Source organism: Nomascus leucogenys, chromosome 17, assembly GCF_006542625.1.
Source record: "Nomascus leucogenys isolate Asia chromosome 17, Asia_NLE_v1, whole genome shotgun sequence".
Lineage (NCBI taxonomy): Eukaryota > Metazoa > Chordata > Mammalia > Primates > Hylobatidae > Nomascus > Nomascus leucogenys.
In genome coordinates, this window is record NC_044397.1 from 88,678,603 (window position 1) to 88,698,068 (window position 19,466).

At 51.7% G+C, this 19,466-nt stretch overlaps 1 protein-coding gene across 7 annotated transcripts in view; it reads right to left on the reverse strand.

Moving 5' to 3' along the window:
- Nucleotides 1-6,577: 6,577 nt before the first annotated feature.
- The window catches only part of EML2 (EMAP like 2), a 36,441-nt gene continuing 23,552 nt past the window's right edge, over nt 6,578-19,466 (reverse strand). For 5 of the 7 annotated variants that reach the window (XM_030796347.1, XM_030796346.1, XM_030796350.1 and 2 more), the window contains 10 exons: nt 18,791-18,945; nt 18,516-18,641; nt 16,376-16,507; nt 14,942-15,009; nt 14,082-14,170; nt 13,779-13,876; nt 13,136-13,223; nt 11,926-12,021; nt 10,866-10,996; nt 6,582-6,970 (listed from right to left, as the gene is read on the reverse strand). In XM_030796347.1, the coding sequence (XP_030652207.1) occupies nt 6,845-6,970; nt 10,866-10,996; nt 11,926-12,021; nt 13,136-13,223; nt 13,779-13,876; nt 14,082-14,170; nt 14,942-15,009; nt 16,376-16,507; nt 18,516-18,641; nt 18,791-18,945 (1,109 nt within the window). In that variant the 3' untranslated portion in view covers nt 6,582-6,844. Of the gene's footprint in view, nt 6,971-10,865; nt 10,997-11,925; nt 12,022-13,135; nt 13,224-13,778; nt 13,877-14,081; nt 14,171-14,941; nt 15,010-16,375; nt 16,508-18,515; nt 18,642-18,790; nt 18,946-19,466 lie in introns of all 7 variants that reach the window. The other 2 variants (XR_004026430.1, XR_004026429.1) reach the window with 1 other exon arrangement.

Below are 19,466 nucleotides of genomic sequence, written 5' to 3' on the forward strand. Positions count from 1 at the left end.
CTTTCTTTTGAGACGGAGTCATTCTCTGTTGCCCAGACTAGAGTGCAGTGGCACAATCTTGGCTCACTGTAATCTCCGCCTCCCAGGTTCAAGCGATTCTCCTGCCTCGGCCTCCTGAGTAGCTGGGATTACAGGCACGCACCACCACACCCGGCTAATTTTTGTATTTTTAATAGAGACGGGGTTTCACCACGTTGGCCAGGCTGGTCTCGAACTCCTAAACTCAAGCTATCTGCCCACCTCAGCCTCCAAAAAGTGTTGGGATTACAGCCGTGAGCCACCGTGCCCCACCTTTTTTCTTTTTTTGAGACAGAGTTTCACTCTGTTGCCCAGTCTCGAGTTCAGTGGCACGATCGTGGCTCCCTGCGGCCTCAACCTTCCAGGCTCAAGTGATCCTCCCACCTCAGCCTCCTGAGTTGCTGGGACTCCAGGTGTGTGCCACCACACCTGGCCAATTTTTTAAAAATTTTTTTTCTATAGACAGGGGTCTCACTATGTTGTCTAGGCTGGTCTCAAACTCCTGGGCTCAAGCCATCCTTCTGCTTTGGCCTCCCAAAGTGCTGGGATTATAAGCCTGAGCCACCGAGCCCGGCCATCATGGTCCTTTCCTCCTGGCGGTCTCATTTAATGCTGTCAATGCTATCAAGTCTGTAAAATATGCCAACCAGACCCCAACACTCCCCGTCTTTCTCTGCCTCACTTTTCCCCTACCCTTTGGGGAAGGCGACATTCTCTGTTTCCCTTATTTTTTTTCTAGTTGCCTGCCTTCCTACTAGGAAGAGTGTCATTTTTGGGTTTGGCTTGTTTACTGTTGCATGTCTGTTGCCTAGAAGACTGCTGGGCAGGTGATAGATGTGAAACACATTGTTTTCCAGCAGAGTGTGGTGGCTCACGCCTGTAATCCCAGCACTTTGGGAGGCTGAGGCAGGCGGATCACGAGGTCAGGAGATCGAGACCATCCTGGCTAACACAGTGAAACCCCATCTCTACTGAAAATACAAAATAATTAGCTGGATGTGATGGTGGGTGCCTGTAGTCCCAGTTACTCAAAAGGCTGAGCCAGGAGAATGGCATGAACCTGGGAGGCGGAGCCTGCAGTGAGCCAAGACCGCACCACTGCACTCCAGCCTGGGTGACAGAGCAAGACTCCGTCTCAAAGAAAAAAAAAAACAAAAAAAAAACATTGTTTTCAGGGAGTGAACAAATGAATGACAAGTGCTCCTAAAACATTAGCTTATTTTTATTATTAACATCACATCTTTCATAAACTAATCATGAGAATTCAGTATTGGTCAAGGGACTTCAGATAGACGTGGCATATAATACTAAAAAATGATAGCTGTCAGGTTTGTTTGTTTGTTTTGAGACAGAGTCTTGCTGTGCCCACGCTGGAGTGCAGGGACATGATCTCAGCTCAATGCAACCTCCTCCTGCCGGGTACAAGCGATTCTCCTGTCTCAGCCTCTCGTAGCTGGGTATACAGGCGTGCACCACCATACCCAGCTAATCTTTTTGTTTTTAGTAGAGACAGGGTTTCACCATGTTGGCCAGGGTGGTCTCGAACTCCTGACCTCAGTTGATCTGCCCGCCTCAGCCTCCCAAAGTGCTGGGATTACAGGCATGAGCCACGGCGCCTGGCTTGTTTTTTGTTTTTTTGAGACAGAGTCTTGCTGTGTCCTCCAGGCTGGAGTGCCACTGTGCCATCTCAGTTCACTGCAACCTCCACCTCCCAGGTTCAAGTGATTATCCTGCCTCAGCCTCCCGAGTAGATGGGACTACAGGTGTATGCCACCTCACTCGGCTAATTTTTGTGTTTTTAGTAGAGACAGGTTTTCACCATGTTGGCCAGGCTAGTCTCGAACTCCTGACCTCAAGTGATCAGCCTGCCTCGGCCTCCCAAAGTGCTGGGATTATAGGCATGAGCCATTGCGCCTGGCTCTTTTGTGTTTATTTTTAAATTAAATTAAAATGTAGGCCAGGCATGGTGGTTCATGCCTGTAATCCCATCACTTTATGCGGCCAAGGCAGGCTGATCACTTGAAGCCAGGAGTTTGAGATCAACCTGGGCAACATAGCAAGATTCTGTCTCCACAAAAAAAAATTTATTTTAACTAGCCAGCTGGGTGGTGCGTGCCTGTGGTCCCAGCTACTGCGCAGGCCAAGGTGGGAGGATCACCTGAGCCCAGGAGGCGGAGGTTGCAGTGAGCCAAGATCGCACTACTGCACTACAGCCTGGGAAACAGAGGGGGAAAGAAGGGCAGCTGAGCTCTGTGGCTCATGCCTGTAATCCCAGCACTTTGGGAGGCTAAGGCAGGAGGATCACTTGAGCCCAGGGGTTTGAGACCAGCCTGGACAACAAAGTGAGACCTCCATCTCTACAAAAAAATAAATAAATAAAAATTAGCCATGATTAAAAAATAAATGTAATTAAAAATTACATTTAATTAACAATTAGTCTCAAAAAATTTAATTAAAATGTTCAGCTCTTAAGGGAACAATATAAGGAATCCTGAAAATTGGATACACCATGTAATTAAACATCCAAATCAAGACTCAGGATATCGGCCAGGTGCGGTGGCTCACACCTGTAATCCCAGCACTTTGGGAGGGTGAGGTGGGCAGATCACTTCAGGTGAGGAGTTCAAGACCAGACTGGCAAACATGGTGAAATCCCGTCTCTACTGAAAATACAAAAATTAGTTGGGTGTGGCTGTGGATGTCTGTAATCCCAGCTACTCGGAAGGCTGAGGCAGGAAAATTGCTTGAACCTGGGAGGTGGAGGTTGCAGTGAGCCGAGATTGCGCCATTGCACTCTAGCCTGGGCGACAGAGCAAGACTCTGTCTCAAAAAATAAATAAATAGTGCAGGTGCAGTGGCTCATGCCTGTAATCCCAACACTTTGGGAGGTCAAGGCAGGCAGATCACCTGAGGTCAGGAGTTTGAGACTCGCCTGACCAACATGAAGAAACCCCGTCTCTACTAAAAATACAAAATTAGCCGGGCGTGGTGACACATGCCTGTAAACACAGCTACTCGGGAGGCTGAGGCAGAAGAATCACTTGAACCCGGGAGGTGGAGGTTGCAGTGAGCCAAGATCGCGCCATTGCACTCCAGCCTGGGCAACAAGAGCGAAACTCTGTCTCAAAAATTAATTAATTAATAAAACAAACAAAAACAGATAGCTATTCTTATAATCTTGTGTGGCCTTGGACAGGTGACTTTACCTCTGTGAACCACATTACCCCCTTCCTCTCAGGGATTTTTCTTTTAAGAGATGGGGTCTCACTCTTTTGTCCAGGCTGGAGTGCAGTGGCTCCATCATAACTCACTGCAGCCTCTACCTCTGGGGCTCAAGCGATCCTCCCGCCTCAGCCTCCCAAAGCACTGAGATTACCAGAGCCACCAAACCCAGCCAAAGTGAGCAGGTTAATCAAAGACCCAAGAGACCAACAACACTCATAGGAATAAAATTTTTTTTTTTTTTTTGAGACAGAGTCTTGCTCTGTCACCCTGGCTGGAGTGCAGTGGTGTGATCTTGGCTCACTGCAAGCTCTGCCTCCCGGGTTCACGCCATTCTCCTGCCTCAGCCTCCTGAGTAGCTGGGACTACAGGCACCCACCACTGCGCCCAGCTAATTTTTTGTATTTTTTAGTAGAGACGGGGTTTCACTGTGGTCTCGATCTCCTGACCTCGTAATCCACTTTCCTCGGCCTCCCAAAGTGCTGGGATTACAGGCGTGAGCCACCACGCCCGGCCAGGAATAAATGTTTTTTTCCTTCAGGCCAGGCACGGTGGCTCATGCCTGTAATTCCAGCACTTTGGGAGGTCGAGGCAGGTGGATTGCTTGAGGCCAGGAGTTCAAGACCAGCCTGGCCAACATGGCAAAACCCCATCTCTACTAAAAATACAAAAATTAGCTGGGCATGGTAGCACACGCCTGTAGTTCTAGCTACTCGAGAGGCTAAGACATTAGAATCGCTTGAGCCTGGCAGGCAGAGGTTGCAGTGAGCTGGGATTGTGCCACTGCATTCCAGCCTGGGCAACAGAGTGAGACTGACTCAAAAACTAATAATAATAAAAAGATAAATTCTGAATGCTCATTGCTGGGCTTAAGGTCCCCTTCTCTCTCTGGCTCATCCTAAATTTATGCTGAGACTTGATCAGGGTCCTGGAGGGAAGTAAGTGGCCATTCCGAGTTTAACTGGGAGCATTTATGGGCAGTTTATAGAGGGATGGGCAGAGTGGAGAAAGCCACAAAGGATGGGGCGGCACCAGGGGACCAGCCGAAGTGGGCACGAAGCCATCGCCAGCCTAGGGCAGAAGGGACAGGGAGGGAGTCTGTTACCCGTCTCCAGGGACAGCTCGAGTTCCCAGAGGGGCTGCAGCTCAGAGGAGGGGAACCACAGCCACTGTGAGTGCGGGATGCAGGGAGGGGCCCAGGAAGCAAATACCCTGACCTCTCTCCACCGACCCTGAGGATAGAATTTGCAAACTGCAGTCTCCCAGGGCCTCGAGCTGGGGAAGGAAGGCTGAGACTGACCCTGGGGGCGCGGAGGAGGGTCACGTGGAGAATCACCAGCACTTTTCCTGCAGAACTTTCTTGGCTCATTTTCCATGCAGGTCCAAGACTGGCCACGAGGGGCCGAAAGAGCACCCGGATGCCCGATGAAAGGGACGCTTCCGCAGCGCTGGGCTACTTTCCCAGAACCTGGGCAATGGGGAAGGGACAAAAGGTGGGGAGTGAGGGGAGGAGGAGAGGAGGCTTTGACCCAAGAGTGGCAGAAAACTGTCTTCTAGACCTAAGGGTGATAGGATAGGCCTAGTGCAAACTCCATCCACAGGGTCAGTGGAGAGATGTCAGGGTACACTCACTTCCTGGGCCCCTTTTCTGCTTCCCTTAGTCTCACAGTGGCCGTGGCCGCCCCCCGAACCACAGCTCCTCTGGGAACTGTGACTGTCCCTGGAGACGGGTAACAAATTCCCTCCCTGTCCCTTCTGCCCTAAGGGTGGTGATGGCTTGGGTCTCACTGGTCTCCTACCTCCAGCATAGGTCTGGTCACTCCTGGCTGATTAGGAGTTCGCCAGTGGACAAGTTCAGAAAGGGAGGGTTCAAATGGCTGGCGCGTAAGACAATGTGACTGTAGAGGGTGCTGGCTTTTAAAAAAGTGAAGGATCAGCCCCGGTGTGGTGGCTCATGCCTGTATTCCCAGCACTCTGGGAGGCTGAGGCAGGCAGATCACCTGAGGTCAGGAGTTCGAGACCAACCTGGCCAACATGGTGAAAACTATTAAAAAATACAGGCTGGGCACAGTGGCTCACGCTTGTAATCCCAACACTTTGGGAGGCTGAGGCAGGCGGATCATAAGGTCAGGAGACCCAGACCATCCTGGCTAACACAGTGAAACCCCATCTAAAAATACCAAAAAAATTAGCCGGGCGTGGTGGCAGGTGCCTGTAGTCTCAGCTACTCGGGAGGCTGAGGTAGGAGAATGGCATGAGCCCGGGAGGCAGACCTTTCAGTGAGCCGAGATCGCACCAGTGCACTGCAGCCTGGGCAACAGAGCAAGACTCCGTCTAAAAAAAAAAAAAATACAAAAAGTAGCCAGGTGTTGTGGCATGCACCTGTATTCCCAGCTACTCAGCAGACTGAGGCAGGAGAATCACTTGAACCCGGAAGGCAGAGGTGGCAGTGAACCAAGATCATGGCACTGCACCCCAGCCTGGGCGACAGAGAGAGACACCATCTCAAAAAAAAAAATTATTTTATTTTTTTTGAGACAGAGTCTCCCTCTGTCACCCAGACTGGAGTGCAGTGGCGCGATCTCAGCTCACTGCAACCTCTGCCTCCGGGTTCAAGCAATTCTCTTGCCTCAGCCTCCTGAGTAGCTGGGATTACCCGTGCCCGCCACCACAGCTGGATAATGTTTTTTGTATTTTTTAGTAGAGACAGAGTTTCACCATGTTGGCCAGGCTGGTCTTGAACTCCTAACTTCAGGTGATCAACCCGCCTCGGCTTCCCAGAGTGCTGGGATTACAGGTGTGAGCCACTGCACCGGGCCAGAAAGTTTTATTTTAATCCAAGTTAGAGCAGATGGTTTCTATTGCTTGCATCCAATGAAGACGTAAGTAACAACAGTCCCTCATCACAAGCACTGTAACACACTGATCTGGTTTGGCTGGGTCCCTACCCAAATCTCATCTTAAATTCCCAGGTGTTGTGGGAGGGAACTGGTGGGAGGTAATTAAATCATGGGGCAGGTCTTTCCCACGCTGTTCTTGTGATAGTGAATGAGTCTCACAAGATCTGATGATTTTAAAAAGTGGCGTTTCTCTGCACAAGCTCTCTTCTCTTGTCTGCCGCCACATGAGATGTGCCTTTCATCGTCCACCATGATTGTGAGGCCTCCCCAGCCACATGGAACTCTAAGTCCAATAGACCTTTTTTTTGTAAATTGCCCTGTCTCAGGTATGTCTTTATCAGCAGCATGAAAACGGACTAATACCCTAATACACACACACATCCATACACATACACAACTGTGTAGGCACACACCATACAAATACACAGACCCTGACACACCTTAGTGTACGTGACTTTATTTCTGGATGATATAAAAGAAAAAACTTAAAAAACACCCCAAACCAAACACCGATGGATCCCCAAAGCAATGTGACTCCCTCTTCCCACCCAGATAAATAGAGACTTCTGTCTGTCAGTCTACCCTCCCACCCCAATAACCCCCTCTGCTATAGACATACTCTGGGTATATATTACTCTACTCGGCAATAGACATCTCCCGAAAATAGAATTCCTGCCCTGACACCTGACTCTTCCCTGGCTGCATCAGACCACCCGCCACTGTAGCACACTGGTGTCCTTGCCCCCCGTGGTCAGGGCCATGCTGTCATCCCACAAGAAGGCCACATTTGTCACGTGGCTGCTGTGTCCACCGTACTTGTGGCTGAGGGCCTGTTATAAGGAAAGAAGTAAGTAAAGAAAGGTCAGTGGGGACAATGCCACCCCATCATGGTCCTCTTCTCTTGACCCGGTTCTTCTCTGCTCTTCCTCTTTTTTTTTTTTTTTTTTTTTTAATCACTTAGGTTAGAGTGAAGTCACTTAGGCATGAGCACAGGTTCAATGCAGCCTCGACCTTCTGGGCTCAAGTCTCCTTGAGTCTCCCAAGCAGCTGGGATCACAGCTATGCGCCACCACACCTGGCTAATTTTTTTTTACTTTTATAGCAATGGGGTGTCCCAATGTTGCCAGGGCTAATAAGCCCTTTGTTTAAGAACCAACAGAGGCCAGGCGTGGTGGCTCATGCCTATAATCCCAGCACTTTGGGAGGCCAAGGCGGGCGGATCACAAGGTCAGGAGATCAAGACCATCCTGGCCAACATGGTGAAACCCCATTCTCTACTAAAAATATAAAAATTAGCTGGGCGTGGCCAGGCGCGGTGGCTCACGCCTGTTATCTCAGCACTTTGGGAGGCCGAGGCAGGCGGATCACAAGGTCAGAGATCGAGACCATCCTGACTAACGCGGTGAAACCCCGTCTCTACTAAAAATAAAAAAAAATTAGCTGGGAGTGGTGGCGGGCACCTGTAGTCCCAGCTACTCGGGAGGCTGAGGCAGGAGAATGGCGTGAACCCGGGAGGTGGAGCTTGCAGTGAGCCGAGATTGCACCACTGCACTCCAGCCTGGGGGACAGAGCGAGACTCCATCTCAAAAAAAAAAAAAGAAAAAAAAATTAGCTGGGCGTGGTGGCACATGCCTGTAATCTGAGCTACTTCGGAGGCTGAGGCAGGAGAATCACTTGAACCAGGGAGTCGGAGGTTGCAGTGAGCCGAGATTGTGCCGCTGCACTCCAGCCTGGCAACAGAGCGAGACTCTGTCTCAAACAAAAAAGAACCAACAGAACAGCTGGGCATGGTGGCTCACGCCTGTAATCCCAGCACTTTGGGAGGCCGAGGTGGGGGTGGATCACTTGAGGTCAGGAGTTCAAGACCAGCCTGGCCAACGTGGTGAAACCCCATCTCTACTAAAAATACAAAATTAGGCCTGGCGTGGTGGCTTACGCTTATAATCCCAGCACTTTGGAAGGCCAAAGTGGGGAGATCACTTGAGGTCAGGAGTTCGAGACCAGCCTGGCCAAGGTGGTAAAACCCTGTCTCTACTAAAAATACAAAAACATTAGCCAGGCGTGGTGGCACACACCTGTAGTCCCAGCTACTTGGGAGGCTGAGGCATGAGAATCACTTGAACCCAGGCAGAGGAGGTTGCAGTGAGCCGAGATCATGCCACTGCACTCCAGCCCGGGTGACAGAGGGAGACTCTGTCAAAAAAACAAAAATAAACAAACAAAAAACCCAGCAGGGCAACTGAATTGGTTTATTCATCAAGTTAATGGCATAAATAGAAGAAATAGCATGCACGTGGAGAAGGCTATTCTACATGCTGAGATTTGAGACATAAGCAAATGCAGTTTGGACCCCGGTTCAAACAAACCAACCGTAGAAGGCCAGTCTGGGGCACATCAGGGAACTATGAATATGTACTGGCTATGAGATCATATTTAGGAATTAATGTTTTGTTTTTGCCTTCCTAGGGATGAGGCATGTAAGAAATTAATGTTGCTGGGCGCGGTGGCTCATGCCTGTAATCCCAGCACTTTGGGAGGCCGAGGCAGGCAGATCGCCTGAGGTTGGGGGTTCAAGACCAGCCTGACCAATATGGAGAAACCCTGTCTCTATTTAAAAAATACAGAATTAGCCAGGCATGGTGGTGCATGCCTGTAATCCCAGCTACTCAGGAGGCTGAGGCAGGAGAATCACTTGAACCCAGGAGGCGGAGGTTGCAGTGAGCCGAGATCGCGCCATTGCACTCCAGCCTGGGCAACAAGAGCAAAACTCTGTCTCAAAAAAAAAAAAAAAAAAGAAGAAGAAATTAATGTTAATGAGTAGGAGTGGTCACAGGCTTGTGGATATGTAAGAATTCTTCTTCTTCTTATTATTATTATTTTGAGACAGAGTCTCGCTCTTTTGCCCAGGCTGGAGTGCAGTGGTGCAATCTCAACTCACTGCAACCTCCGCCTCCCAAGTTCAAGTGATCCTCCTGCCTCACCCTCCTGAGTAGCTGGGATCACAGGCGCCCGCCACCACCCACGACTAATTTTTTTGCATTTTTAGTAAAGACGGGGTTTCACCATGTTGGCCAGGCTAGTCTCGAACTGTTGACTTCAGGTGATCGCCTGCCTTGGCCTCCCAAAGTGCTGGGATTACAGGCGTGAGCCACCGGGCCTGGCCAGAATTATCCTTATTTTTTTTTAGGCATGAATGCTCAATTTAGAGGGCTAAAAGATAACCTATGCATTTTCGTATGTGTGTTTTGTTTTTGTTTTTGTTTTATGATGAAGCCTTGCTGTCACTCAGGCTGGAGTAAAGTGGCACGATCTCGGCTCACTACAGCCTCTGCCTCCCGGGTTCAGGCAATACTCCCGCCTCACCCTCCCCAGTAGCTGGGATTACAGGCGCCTGCCACTACGCCTGGCTAACTTTTGTATTTTTAGTAGAGACGGGGTTTCACCATGTTGGTCAGGCTGGTCTCAAACTCCTGACCTCAGGTGATCCATCACCTTGGCCTCCCAAAATGCTGGGATTATAGGCATGAGCCACCGCACCCGGCCACATGTGCAGTTTCTTAAAACTACAGACCAGGACAGGTGCTGTGGCTCACACCTTGTAATCCCAGCACTTTGGGAAACTAAGGTGGGGAGGATTGCTCAAGCCCAGGAGATCAAGACCAGCCTGGGCAACAGAGACCCTGTCTCTATCAAAAATACAAAAGTTGGCCAGGTGTGGCGGTGCACGCCTGTAGTCCCAGCTACTCAGAAGGCTGAGGTGGGCGGACCGCTCGAGTCCAGGAGGTCAAGGCTGCAGTGAGCCGAGATTGTGCCATGCCACAGCACTCCAGCCTGGGCAACAGAGTGAGACCCTGTCTCAAAAATAAAAAATAAAAAAAGAAGAGAAGGGAGAAAGAAGAAACAAATGAAATAAATATACCAAATCTGGTAATAGTTGAACATGGGTAACAGGTACAGGAGGGGTCACTGTACTAGTCTTTCTACTTTTATGCATGAAAATTTCCTAGGAAAATGCTGAAACAATCCCTCTTCTGTTAGAACCAGAGAATGGTAAAATTAACATCCAGCTTTTTTTTTTGTTTTTGTCTTTGTTTTGAGACAAAGTCTTGCTCTGTCGCCCAGGCTACATAGAGTACAGTGGTGCAATCATGGCTCACTGCAGCCTCAACCTCCTGGGCTCAAGCAATCCTCTCACCTCAGACTTCCTTGTAGCTGGGACTACAGGCGTGCACCACCATGCCCAGCTAATTTTGTGTGTTTTTTGTAGAGATGGGGGTCTCACTTTGTTGCCCAGGCTGGTCTTGAACTCCTGGCCTCAAGCAATCCTCCTGCCTCAGCTTTGCAAAGTGTTGCGATTACAGGTGTGAGCTACTGCACCTGGCCTTGGCCTCCCTTAAAAACTTGTAAGATGTGGTTGTAGATCCTGTGCCCAGGTACATAGTAGGTGCTCAATAAATATTTACTGAGTTAACAAGGATAAAAGAACCAAAGAGCTCAGAATTGCAGTTGCTCAGAATTTCAGAGAACCAGGTCTTCACCATGACACACTGAAATTCATCCACCTTTGGGTTAAGAAAGGCCCTTGGGATCAAGACTACTGTCCTCCTTGTACAGATGGGAAAACTGAGGCTCAGAGAAGGCATGGGGTTGGACCAGAGCTGCCTGAATCTTGTCCCCACCCCTGCTTGCTACCCCTGTCCACCCCCATCTCCCCAAGGGACTCACTCGAGGCTGACAGCAGGGGTAGCTAAACAGGTGAACTTTGCCAAAGTCATCAGCTGAAGCCAGCAACTTCCCATCATGGGAGCGGGCCACAGCGTTGATATCAGTGCCGTCCGCCCCCTCAGACCAGATCCCTGTGGGCAAGATGGAGGGAAGTGGTAAGATGTCGGCTGGAGCTAGGGACCGCCAAGAGGAGCAGATTGCCACTCCAGCCACCTTAATTTGTTCAGACCTAGCCTGTATCTATCTGAGGATATGAGTCAGAATGACCTTAAAATGTGAAGCCGAGCCTGCCCCTGCTCTGCTCAAAACCCTTCCATGGCTCCCTGGTGATCTTAGAAGCCTGTGGTTCTAAGGCTCGGCGGGCCCCATGCACTGCTCCAGCCTCATGCCTCATCAGTGCTCCTGTTAAACTCTGTAATGATTTGGCCACCCTGCCTCCCTGCATTTCTCCAAATGCCAAGTTCTGTGTCACGCCTGGGCTTTTGTATGCACTATTCCCTTTGCCAAGAGACTGCTTTCCTTCTTCACTGCCCTGGAAAGTAACTCCTCATCCTCCAGGTCCTAGCTCAGATGTCTCTTCCTCCAGGAAGCCCTCCCTGATTCCCTCAAAGAGTAGGCCAGATGCCCCACCCTGGGTTTCCCTGTCCCAGACCTGCTCACTCTGGGTCATCACTGTCTGGGGACAAGTCTGCCTCCCCCACTGGACTGAGAGCCCCAGGAGAACAGGGCCCTCAGTCATGGTCACTGCCAAGCCCACGGCGGGCACAGAACTGCTCAGGGAGTATGTGTTTGCTTCATTCGTGCCTGAATGAATGGGTGGCTAGGGCACCGGCAGTGTGGATCTCTCCTGGCCAGTTACCACGCCCATTTGGTTTCATTTTATTACAGCTCTAATGAGTCATCTCACCCTACCCTTTCCTCTTACACAAATACAGCCCACATGCAGTGAAGCAGTGAGCTTCCCACACTGGAAGTAAGCAGTAAGACTCTGGAAACCACCAGCAGGGATGTCTCTCAGAACTCCTGTCCTCGGTGAGACCCCTCTCATTCCAGAACTCACCAAACACCCCAAACCCCAGGACACAAGTAGCTGTGGCCCATTCCATGTTCCTCACAGCATCCGCACTGGTGATCTGCTTACAGGTAGCCGGGTCCCCTGGGGCAGACAATGGGAGGAGACATTCAGAGTTGGAAGAACTACCCAGTAAACCCATCCCTTTCTTAGATAATCGGAGCTGAGGTTGGAGCTGAGGTCCAAGACGGAGGAGGCTAAGGTCCCAGGGCTCATTCTACCTGTAAGGACTGGCTGAGAAGGCATCACATGCTGGGACTACACAGCCCGCAGCGTAAGCGGGCACATCTGCTTTGAAATGCGCATCTGGCCGGGCGCGGTGGCTCATGTCTGTAATCCCAGGAGGCAGCATGAGCCACAGCATCCGGCTGGATCACCTGAGGTCAGGAGTTCGAGACCAGCCTGGCCAAGATGGTGAAACCCCATCTCTACTAAAAATACAAAAATTAGACCAGGCGTGGTGGCTCATGCCTGTAATCCCAGCATTTTGGGAAGCCGGGGCAGGCGGATCACCTGAGGTCAGGAGTTTAAGACCAACCTGGCCAACATGGCGAAACCCTGTCTCTACTAAAAATATTTTAAAAATTAGCTGGGCATGGTGGTGGACACCTGGAATCCCAGCTACTCAGGAGCCTGAGGCAAGAGAATCGCTTGAACCCGGGAGGCGGAGGCTGCAGTGAGCCGACATTGTGCCATTGCACTCCAGCCTGGGAGACAAGAGAGAAACTCCCATCTCAAAAAAAAAAAAAATACAAATACAAATATTAGCTGGGCATGGTGATGTGCTCCTGTAATCCCAGCTACTCAGGAGGCTGAGGCAGGAGAATCACTTGAACCCGGGAGGCGGAGCTTGCAGTGAGCCGAGATCGCGGCACTGCACTCCAGCCTGGGAGACAGAGCAAGACTCCGTCTCAAAAAAAAAATAAAAAAAAATAATAATAATAATAATAATAAATAAAAATTAAAAATTTAAAAATGTAAAAAAAATCCTACCCATCGACCAGAAAGGGGAGAAGTTGACTAAAAGTGGGGTACACCAGGGAGAAAATAAGAAGCCAGCGGTCCCTGAATTCCAAACCAGAAACAGCCTTGAATACCAAGGGAGCGAGGCTTGAAGCCCCTCCCTCCCCTCCCAGAATTTAGGGAAGTCTACAAATGAGACGGAGGAAGTAATGTCTCTGGGTCCCGGAGAACTCACAGTACAGAATCTCATAGTCCCCGGAGTTGGTGACAAAGCAGCTGCTGTCCTGGGCCCAATCCAGGTGGGTGATAAAACTGGAATGGCCCTGCGGGGGAGGAAAGGGATGGTGTTAGAGCTGCAGAGGGTGGAACCAAGGAGAGGGGGACAGGATTAAATCAGGAAAGTAGAAGGTCAAATACAGAGGTAGCGCGAGAACACAAGGGGACTAAAGGAAGGATACACAGGCCTTTGGAATATGGGGGCAGGGCCAGAATACTGTGGGCGGGGCCAGACTGTGATGGGCAGGGCTAGACAAAAAGCACTTAGAACACAAAGGGAGTTTAGAACAGGTGGGCAGGGCTAGACACAGAGGAGCTGGCTTTGAATGTCGAGGGGCGGGGCTACACAGAGGGGCGGTCTCGGAACGTGAGGGGCGGGGCTACACAGATGGTGGGCTTAGCACGTGGGGGCGGGGCTACACAAAGGGACGGGCTTAGAACACAAGAGGTGGTGAATGTGTGGACGGGGCCAAGACTCCTTGCTCTGATCTGGGCAGAATCAGTTGAGTGTTGAAGCTGCGCTCCCTTGAGGTAGAAAATTGGTTAATTATGCACCCCCTGCGCGGGGTGGCGGCGCAGGCTGGGGGCCACTGCCCACTCACCGAGCACTTGCCCAGGCGGCTGACCTTGCGGCCGCCCTGGTCCACCGTGTACACGTACACCAAGTTGTCGTGGGAGCCCACGGCCAGGTACGCCCCGTCTGGGGGAGGGGGAGGGGGCTATGAGGAGGCACCCAGGCTCCACCCCCTCCTCGCCCAGACTCAGCCCCCTCGACAGTCCCCAGCTCCATCCCCACTGCATCCCTCCTAGGCCTCGCTTCGCAGGCTCCACCCCTCCCCCTGCCAAGAACTCTGAGCCTCTGTCCCCTGGCCCTGCCGCTTGGGTGTCCCAGGCCTGCCGCTTACCTGGGGAGAAGCTGACCACTGAAATCTGTTCATTGCCGTCTGTGTGGATAGCCACCAGGTCATGGGTCTCCGTGTCCAGCAGCAGCCATCTTGAAGGAGAGGGCGTGGTGGGGGGAGGAGGGGTGAGCTGATCTGACAGAGAGGGGCCGCAATCTGTGGGGTCTAAGGGAGGGATCAGAGGGACCCCAGAAGAGACCTGGGCTGGGCACGGTGGCTCAGGCCTATAATCCCAGCACGTTGGGAGGCCGAGGTGGGTGGATCACTTGAGGTCAAGAGTTCGAAATCAGCCTGGCCAACATAGTGAAACCCCGTCTCTACTAAAAATACAAAAACTAGCCGGGCGTGGTGGCACGTGCCTGTAATCCCAGCTACTTGGGAGGCTGAGGCACGAGAATTGCTTGAACCTGGGAGGCAGAGGTTGCAGTGAGCTGAGATCGCACCACCGGACTCCAGCCTGGGCGACAGAGCAGGACTCTGTCCCCAGAAAAAAACAAAACAAAACAAGGCCAGGTGCGGTGGCTCACGCCTATAATCCTAGCACTTTGGGAGGCTGAGGCAGGCGAATCACTTGAGGTCAGGAGTTCGAGACCAGCCTGGCCAACATGGTGAAACCCCGTCTCTATTAAAAATAAAAAAAAATTAGCCAGGCATAGTGGTGGGCGCCTGTAATCCCAGCTACTTGGGAGGCTGAGGCAGGAGAATCGCTTGAACCTGGGAGGCGGAGGCTGCAGTGAGCCAGAGGAATATTGAGGGATCAGGGCTCCATAAATGGTGGGATTTGGGAAAGTAGGAAAGAGGGAAGAAGGGCCAGTTCCCCAGGGAGCAGAGAAGCCCTCCCGAAATGCTCTCCTCAGCTTTACCTGCCAGTCACTGTACCCACAGCCAGGACAGAGCCACTGGGGTGGAAGCCGGCTGAGCGGGCAGGGTCCTGAGAAGGGAGAGAGAAGAGGCAGGGCTCAGAGCTGGGGTCCCATGTCCATCTGGACATTCTCCTGCCTCAGGGCCAAGTCTAATCTTTGCATGAGGGCTCTCCCCTCCCTCTGCTGCCCTTTGGGACACCCCCACCCTAGACACCATGGCGCCATTCCTTTACATTTCTGTAACATGTTAGCCTGAACAGAAAACATTCCTCCTGTCACTCCTGTCCCGGGATCCCTCTTTGCTCCTCTTCTAAATTCCCACAGCTTTATTCATCCAAGACAACTTCTTTAGATAATTTCCTAGATGTGGGAATGCTGGGGCAAAAGGCATCCAGAATTTTAAGACTCTTTTTATTTTTATTTTTTATTTTTTTAATTTTTATTTATTTTTTTGAGATGGAGTTTTGCTCTGTCACCCAGGCTGGAGTGCAGTGGCACAGTCTCAGCTCACTACAACCTCCACCTCCCGGGTTCAAGCGATTCTCCTGCCTCAGCCTCCCAAGTAGCTGATATTACAGGGGCCCACCACCACGCCCGGTAATTTTTTTTTTTTTTTCTCATTTTTTGTAAAGATGGGGTTTTGCCATGTTGCCCAGGCTGGTCTCAAACTCCTGGATTCACACAATCTACCTGCCTCGGCCTCCCAAAGTGCTGGGATTACAGGTGTCAGCCACCACACCCAGCTGAAATTTTTATTCTGTTTACATTTTAATTAACTGTGAATAGCCATGTGTGGCCAGTGGTTACCCTATGGGACAGTGTAGCTCTACACTTGACTGTTGCAGTGGTCACACCTTCCCTGAATTCAGCAGCCCCTGACTCCCACATCCTCACGGCAGCACCCCTGACAGGATGGTTTGGTGTCGTCCTGGGCTCCTTTCCAGTCAAGAACTTACTCCTCCAACCCTTCTGAGAGAGCTTCTAAGCACCCAGTTCCCTAGACGAAACGCCCACCCTGCTTAAAAAGACCTTGTTTGGGCCAGGCTCGGTGGCTCACATCTGTAATCCCAGCACTTTGGGAGGCCAAGGCAGGCAGATCACGAGGTCAGGAGTTCGAGACCAGCCTGACCAACATGGTGAAACCCTGTCTCTATTAAAAATACATAAATCAGCTGGGCGTGGTGGTGTGCGCCTGTAATCCCAGCTACTCGGGAGGCTGAGGCAGAAGAATCACTTGAACCTGGGAGGCGGAGGTTGCAGTGAGCCGAGATCGTGCCATTGCCCTCCAGCCTGGGTGACAGAGCGAGACTCCATCTCAAAGAAAAAAAAAAAAAAAAAGACCTTGTTTGGTTTCAGTCTAATGTGCTGAGCCCTGACACATGGAGAAAGGTAGTTCTGTTAGAATGGTGCTTTTCCAGTCCCCAGGCCCCTTACCTCGATGATCCTGCTCCACAGGGGCTGGTGGGACTCTGAGCTCCACAGATGCACCAGCTTATCCTGCCCGCAGGTCACAAACTGGGCCCGACTGGGGTGTGTGGCCAGGCCCCACAGCTCTTCCACATGGCCCTGGTGGAAAGGGAGGACAGCAGGATGGAGACAGCAGCCCTGGCCTTTTCCCACCCAACACTAATGCCAGACAAGTGCTGGATGAGCCCCAGCAACTCACCCTGCCCCAGCGGGACCCAGGGAAGACCTTTCCCAGTATGTCTGAAGGGGGCCTCGATTGGGCATCTGAACCCATGCCCTGGTGTGTGACGCAAGGCAAATCCTGCCCCTTCTCCAGGGACCTCTGCTTTCTTCTTTGCAAAATGGGAGGCAGGAGGGCATGGTGGCTCAGAGCTTGATCTCAGGCGTCAGACAGGCTGCACCCTGGCCACACACCTCCCAGGTCTCCAGCTCCAAGGATCTGGGAAGGCCCTCCTGGAGTCTGTCTGCAGCCAGAGCCCAGAAGTCTGAGGGACCTCATGGAGGGCACTAAACCTGATGGCTCCGACCTTCGGCTTTCTATTACTGACTGAGCGCAGTCACCTAGGCAGGTGACATCTCCTTGGAACCTCAGTTTGATCATCTGTAAAATGGGGCCAATTGGTATGTGTGCCTCATAGCATTCTTGTGCTCACTCAAATCATGGATGGAAAATGCTGGCCGGGTACGGTGGCTCACGCCGGTAATCCCGGCACTTTGGGAGGCTGAGGCAGGAAGATTGAGCTCAGGAGTTCGAGACCAGCCTGGACAACATGGCAAAACCCTGTCTCTACAAAAAATACAAAAATTTGCCAGTTGTGGTGGTGCACACCTGTAGTCCCAGCTACTCGGGAGGCTGAGGCAGGAGGATCCCTTGAGCCCAGGAGACAAGAGGTTGTAGTGAGCCAAAATGGCACCACTACATTCCAGGCTGGGTGATATAACAAATAAATAAAATGCTAAACATAAGGATAATTCAGACAATATGGTCACAAAATGGAAATGTCTAACTATTAATATTTATAACAAATTTTTTTTTGAGACAGAATCTCACTCTGTCACCCAGGCTGGAGTGCAGTGGTAGGATCTCAGCTCACTGCAACCTCTGCCTCCCAGGTTCAAGCAATTCTCCTGCCTCAGCCTTTTGAGAAACTGGGATTACAGGCACACGCCACCATGCCCAGCTAATGTTTTATATTTTTAGTACAGATGGTGTTTCACCATGTTGCCCAGGCTGGTCTCGACTCCTGATGTCAAGTGATCTGCCTGCCTGGGCCTCCCAAAGTAATATTAATATTACAATTAATAATTATAATAGCCAATATAATAGTATGGGCTGGGTGCAGTGGTTCATGCCTGTAATCCCAGCACTTTGGGAGGCTGAGGTGGGTGGATCACTTGAGGTCAGGAGTTCGAGACCAGCCTGACCAAAATGGTGAAAACCCGTTTCTACTAAAAATATAAAAATTAGCTGGGCGTGGTGGTACATGCCTGTAATTCCAGCTACTCGGGAGGCTGAGGCAGGAGAATCGCTTGAACCCGGGAGGTGGAGGTTGCAATGAGCCGAGATTGAACCACTGCGCTACAGCCTGGGCAACAGAGTGAGACTGTCTCAAAAATTAAAAAAAAAAAAATGTATAAATATAGTGCTTCCCGGTAGGTGAGTTCTTTAATTGGGTCGGGGGTAAGGAAGGGAGGGAGGAGGCAAGGAAGGGAGGAGCAGGCATTTGAGCTTCGAGAAGAACTGCAAGCAGACTCCAGCAGGGCCTTCCCCAATCCGTGGAGCTGGAGTCTGAGAGGTGTGTGGCCAGGGTGTCTGCAGCTGTGGGACAACCTGTAGGGACACTCACCAACCTGAAGGATGCCACCCACAATCAGAGTGGCAGGAGGCAGCACAGTTGGAGCAGGGGCCTGGGGCCCCTCTGCTGTGCTCGGAGTTAAACTCTTGGTTGCTGGATCCTGGGAAGGGGTCCTGGGTCAGGGCCAGGTCAGAGAAGGGACAGAGCAGGGAGGTGAGGAGAACTGGGAGTGGGGAGGGGGAGTGGATGATGCAGGGAAGGCAAGGGAAAGAGCTGGGAAGAGGGGAGGGGTGCAGAGGAGAGAGGCGCACCTGGACCAGCAGCGAGAAGCCTGTGTGCACGGAGCCCTGCAGGATGGAATTGCGGGTGGTCCCCACGTACAGTGTGTCTCCGTGGCCCTCCGCCACCGTGCGCACGGGGCCAAAGTCCTCGGGGACCTGGGTGGGCAGGTAAGAGGGAAGATGAGTAGGACGCACACGGGGTGGGCGTGGGGTGACATACTGTGGGGAGGAGGGTCTGGTGTTGGGAGCCCTGGTGAGATGGGGGGGCCTCTCCACCCCCATCTGAGCCCACTGCCCCTCCTCACCTCCACTTCCTGCAGCTTGCTGTAGTCAGAACCCCAGAGGACCACCCGCCGATCACGACCCCCTCCGGACACCAGCGTCCCGTCCCGCAGGGCGCAGAGCCCAAACACGCCGCCATCATGGGCACCCAGCACCGCCTGTGTGATACGGTTCCCACCTGCAGGGTGGCCAGGGGCAGGGTCAACAGAGAGAAGCCACTCCTATGCTGACCCCTGAAAGCATCTTGAACTCTGAAGCCTATGTCCATCCATTCTCACCCACTTTTCCACCTTTATTTATTTATTTATTTTGAAACAGAGTCTCTCTGTCGCCCGGGCTGGAGTGCAGTGGTGCTATCTTGGCCCACTTCAACCTCTGCCTCTTGGGTTCAAGTGACTCTCCTGCCTCAGCCTCCCGAGTAGCTGGGATTACAGGCGCCCACGACCATGCCTGGCTAATTTTTTGTGTTTCTAGTAGAGAAAGGTTTCACCATGTTGGCCAGGCTGGTCTCGAACTCCTGACCTCAAGTGATCCACCCGCCTTGGCCTCCCTAAGTGCTGGGATTACAGGCATGAGCCACCACACCCGGCCCCACCTTTCCACCTTTCTATCTGCTCGTCCACCCACCCAACCACCCAAGCACCTGCCACCTACCCACTCAAACACAATACCTTATCATCCATTCATTAAACCATCTGA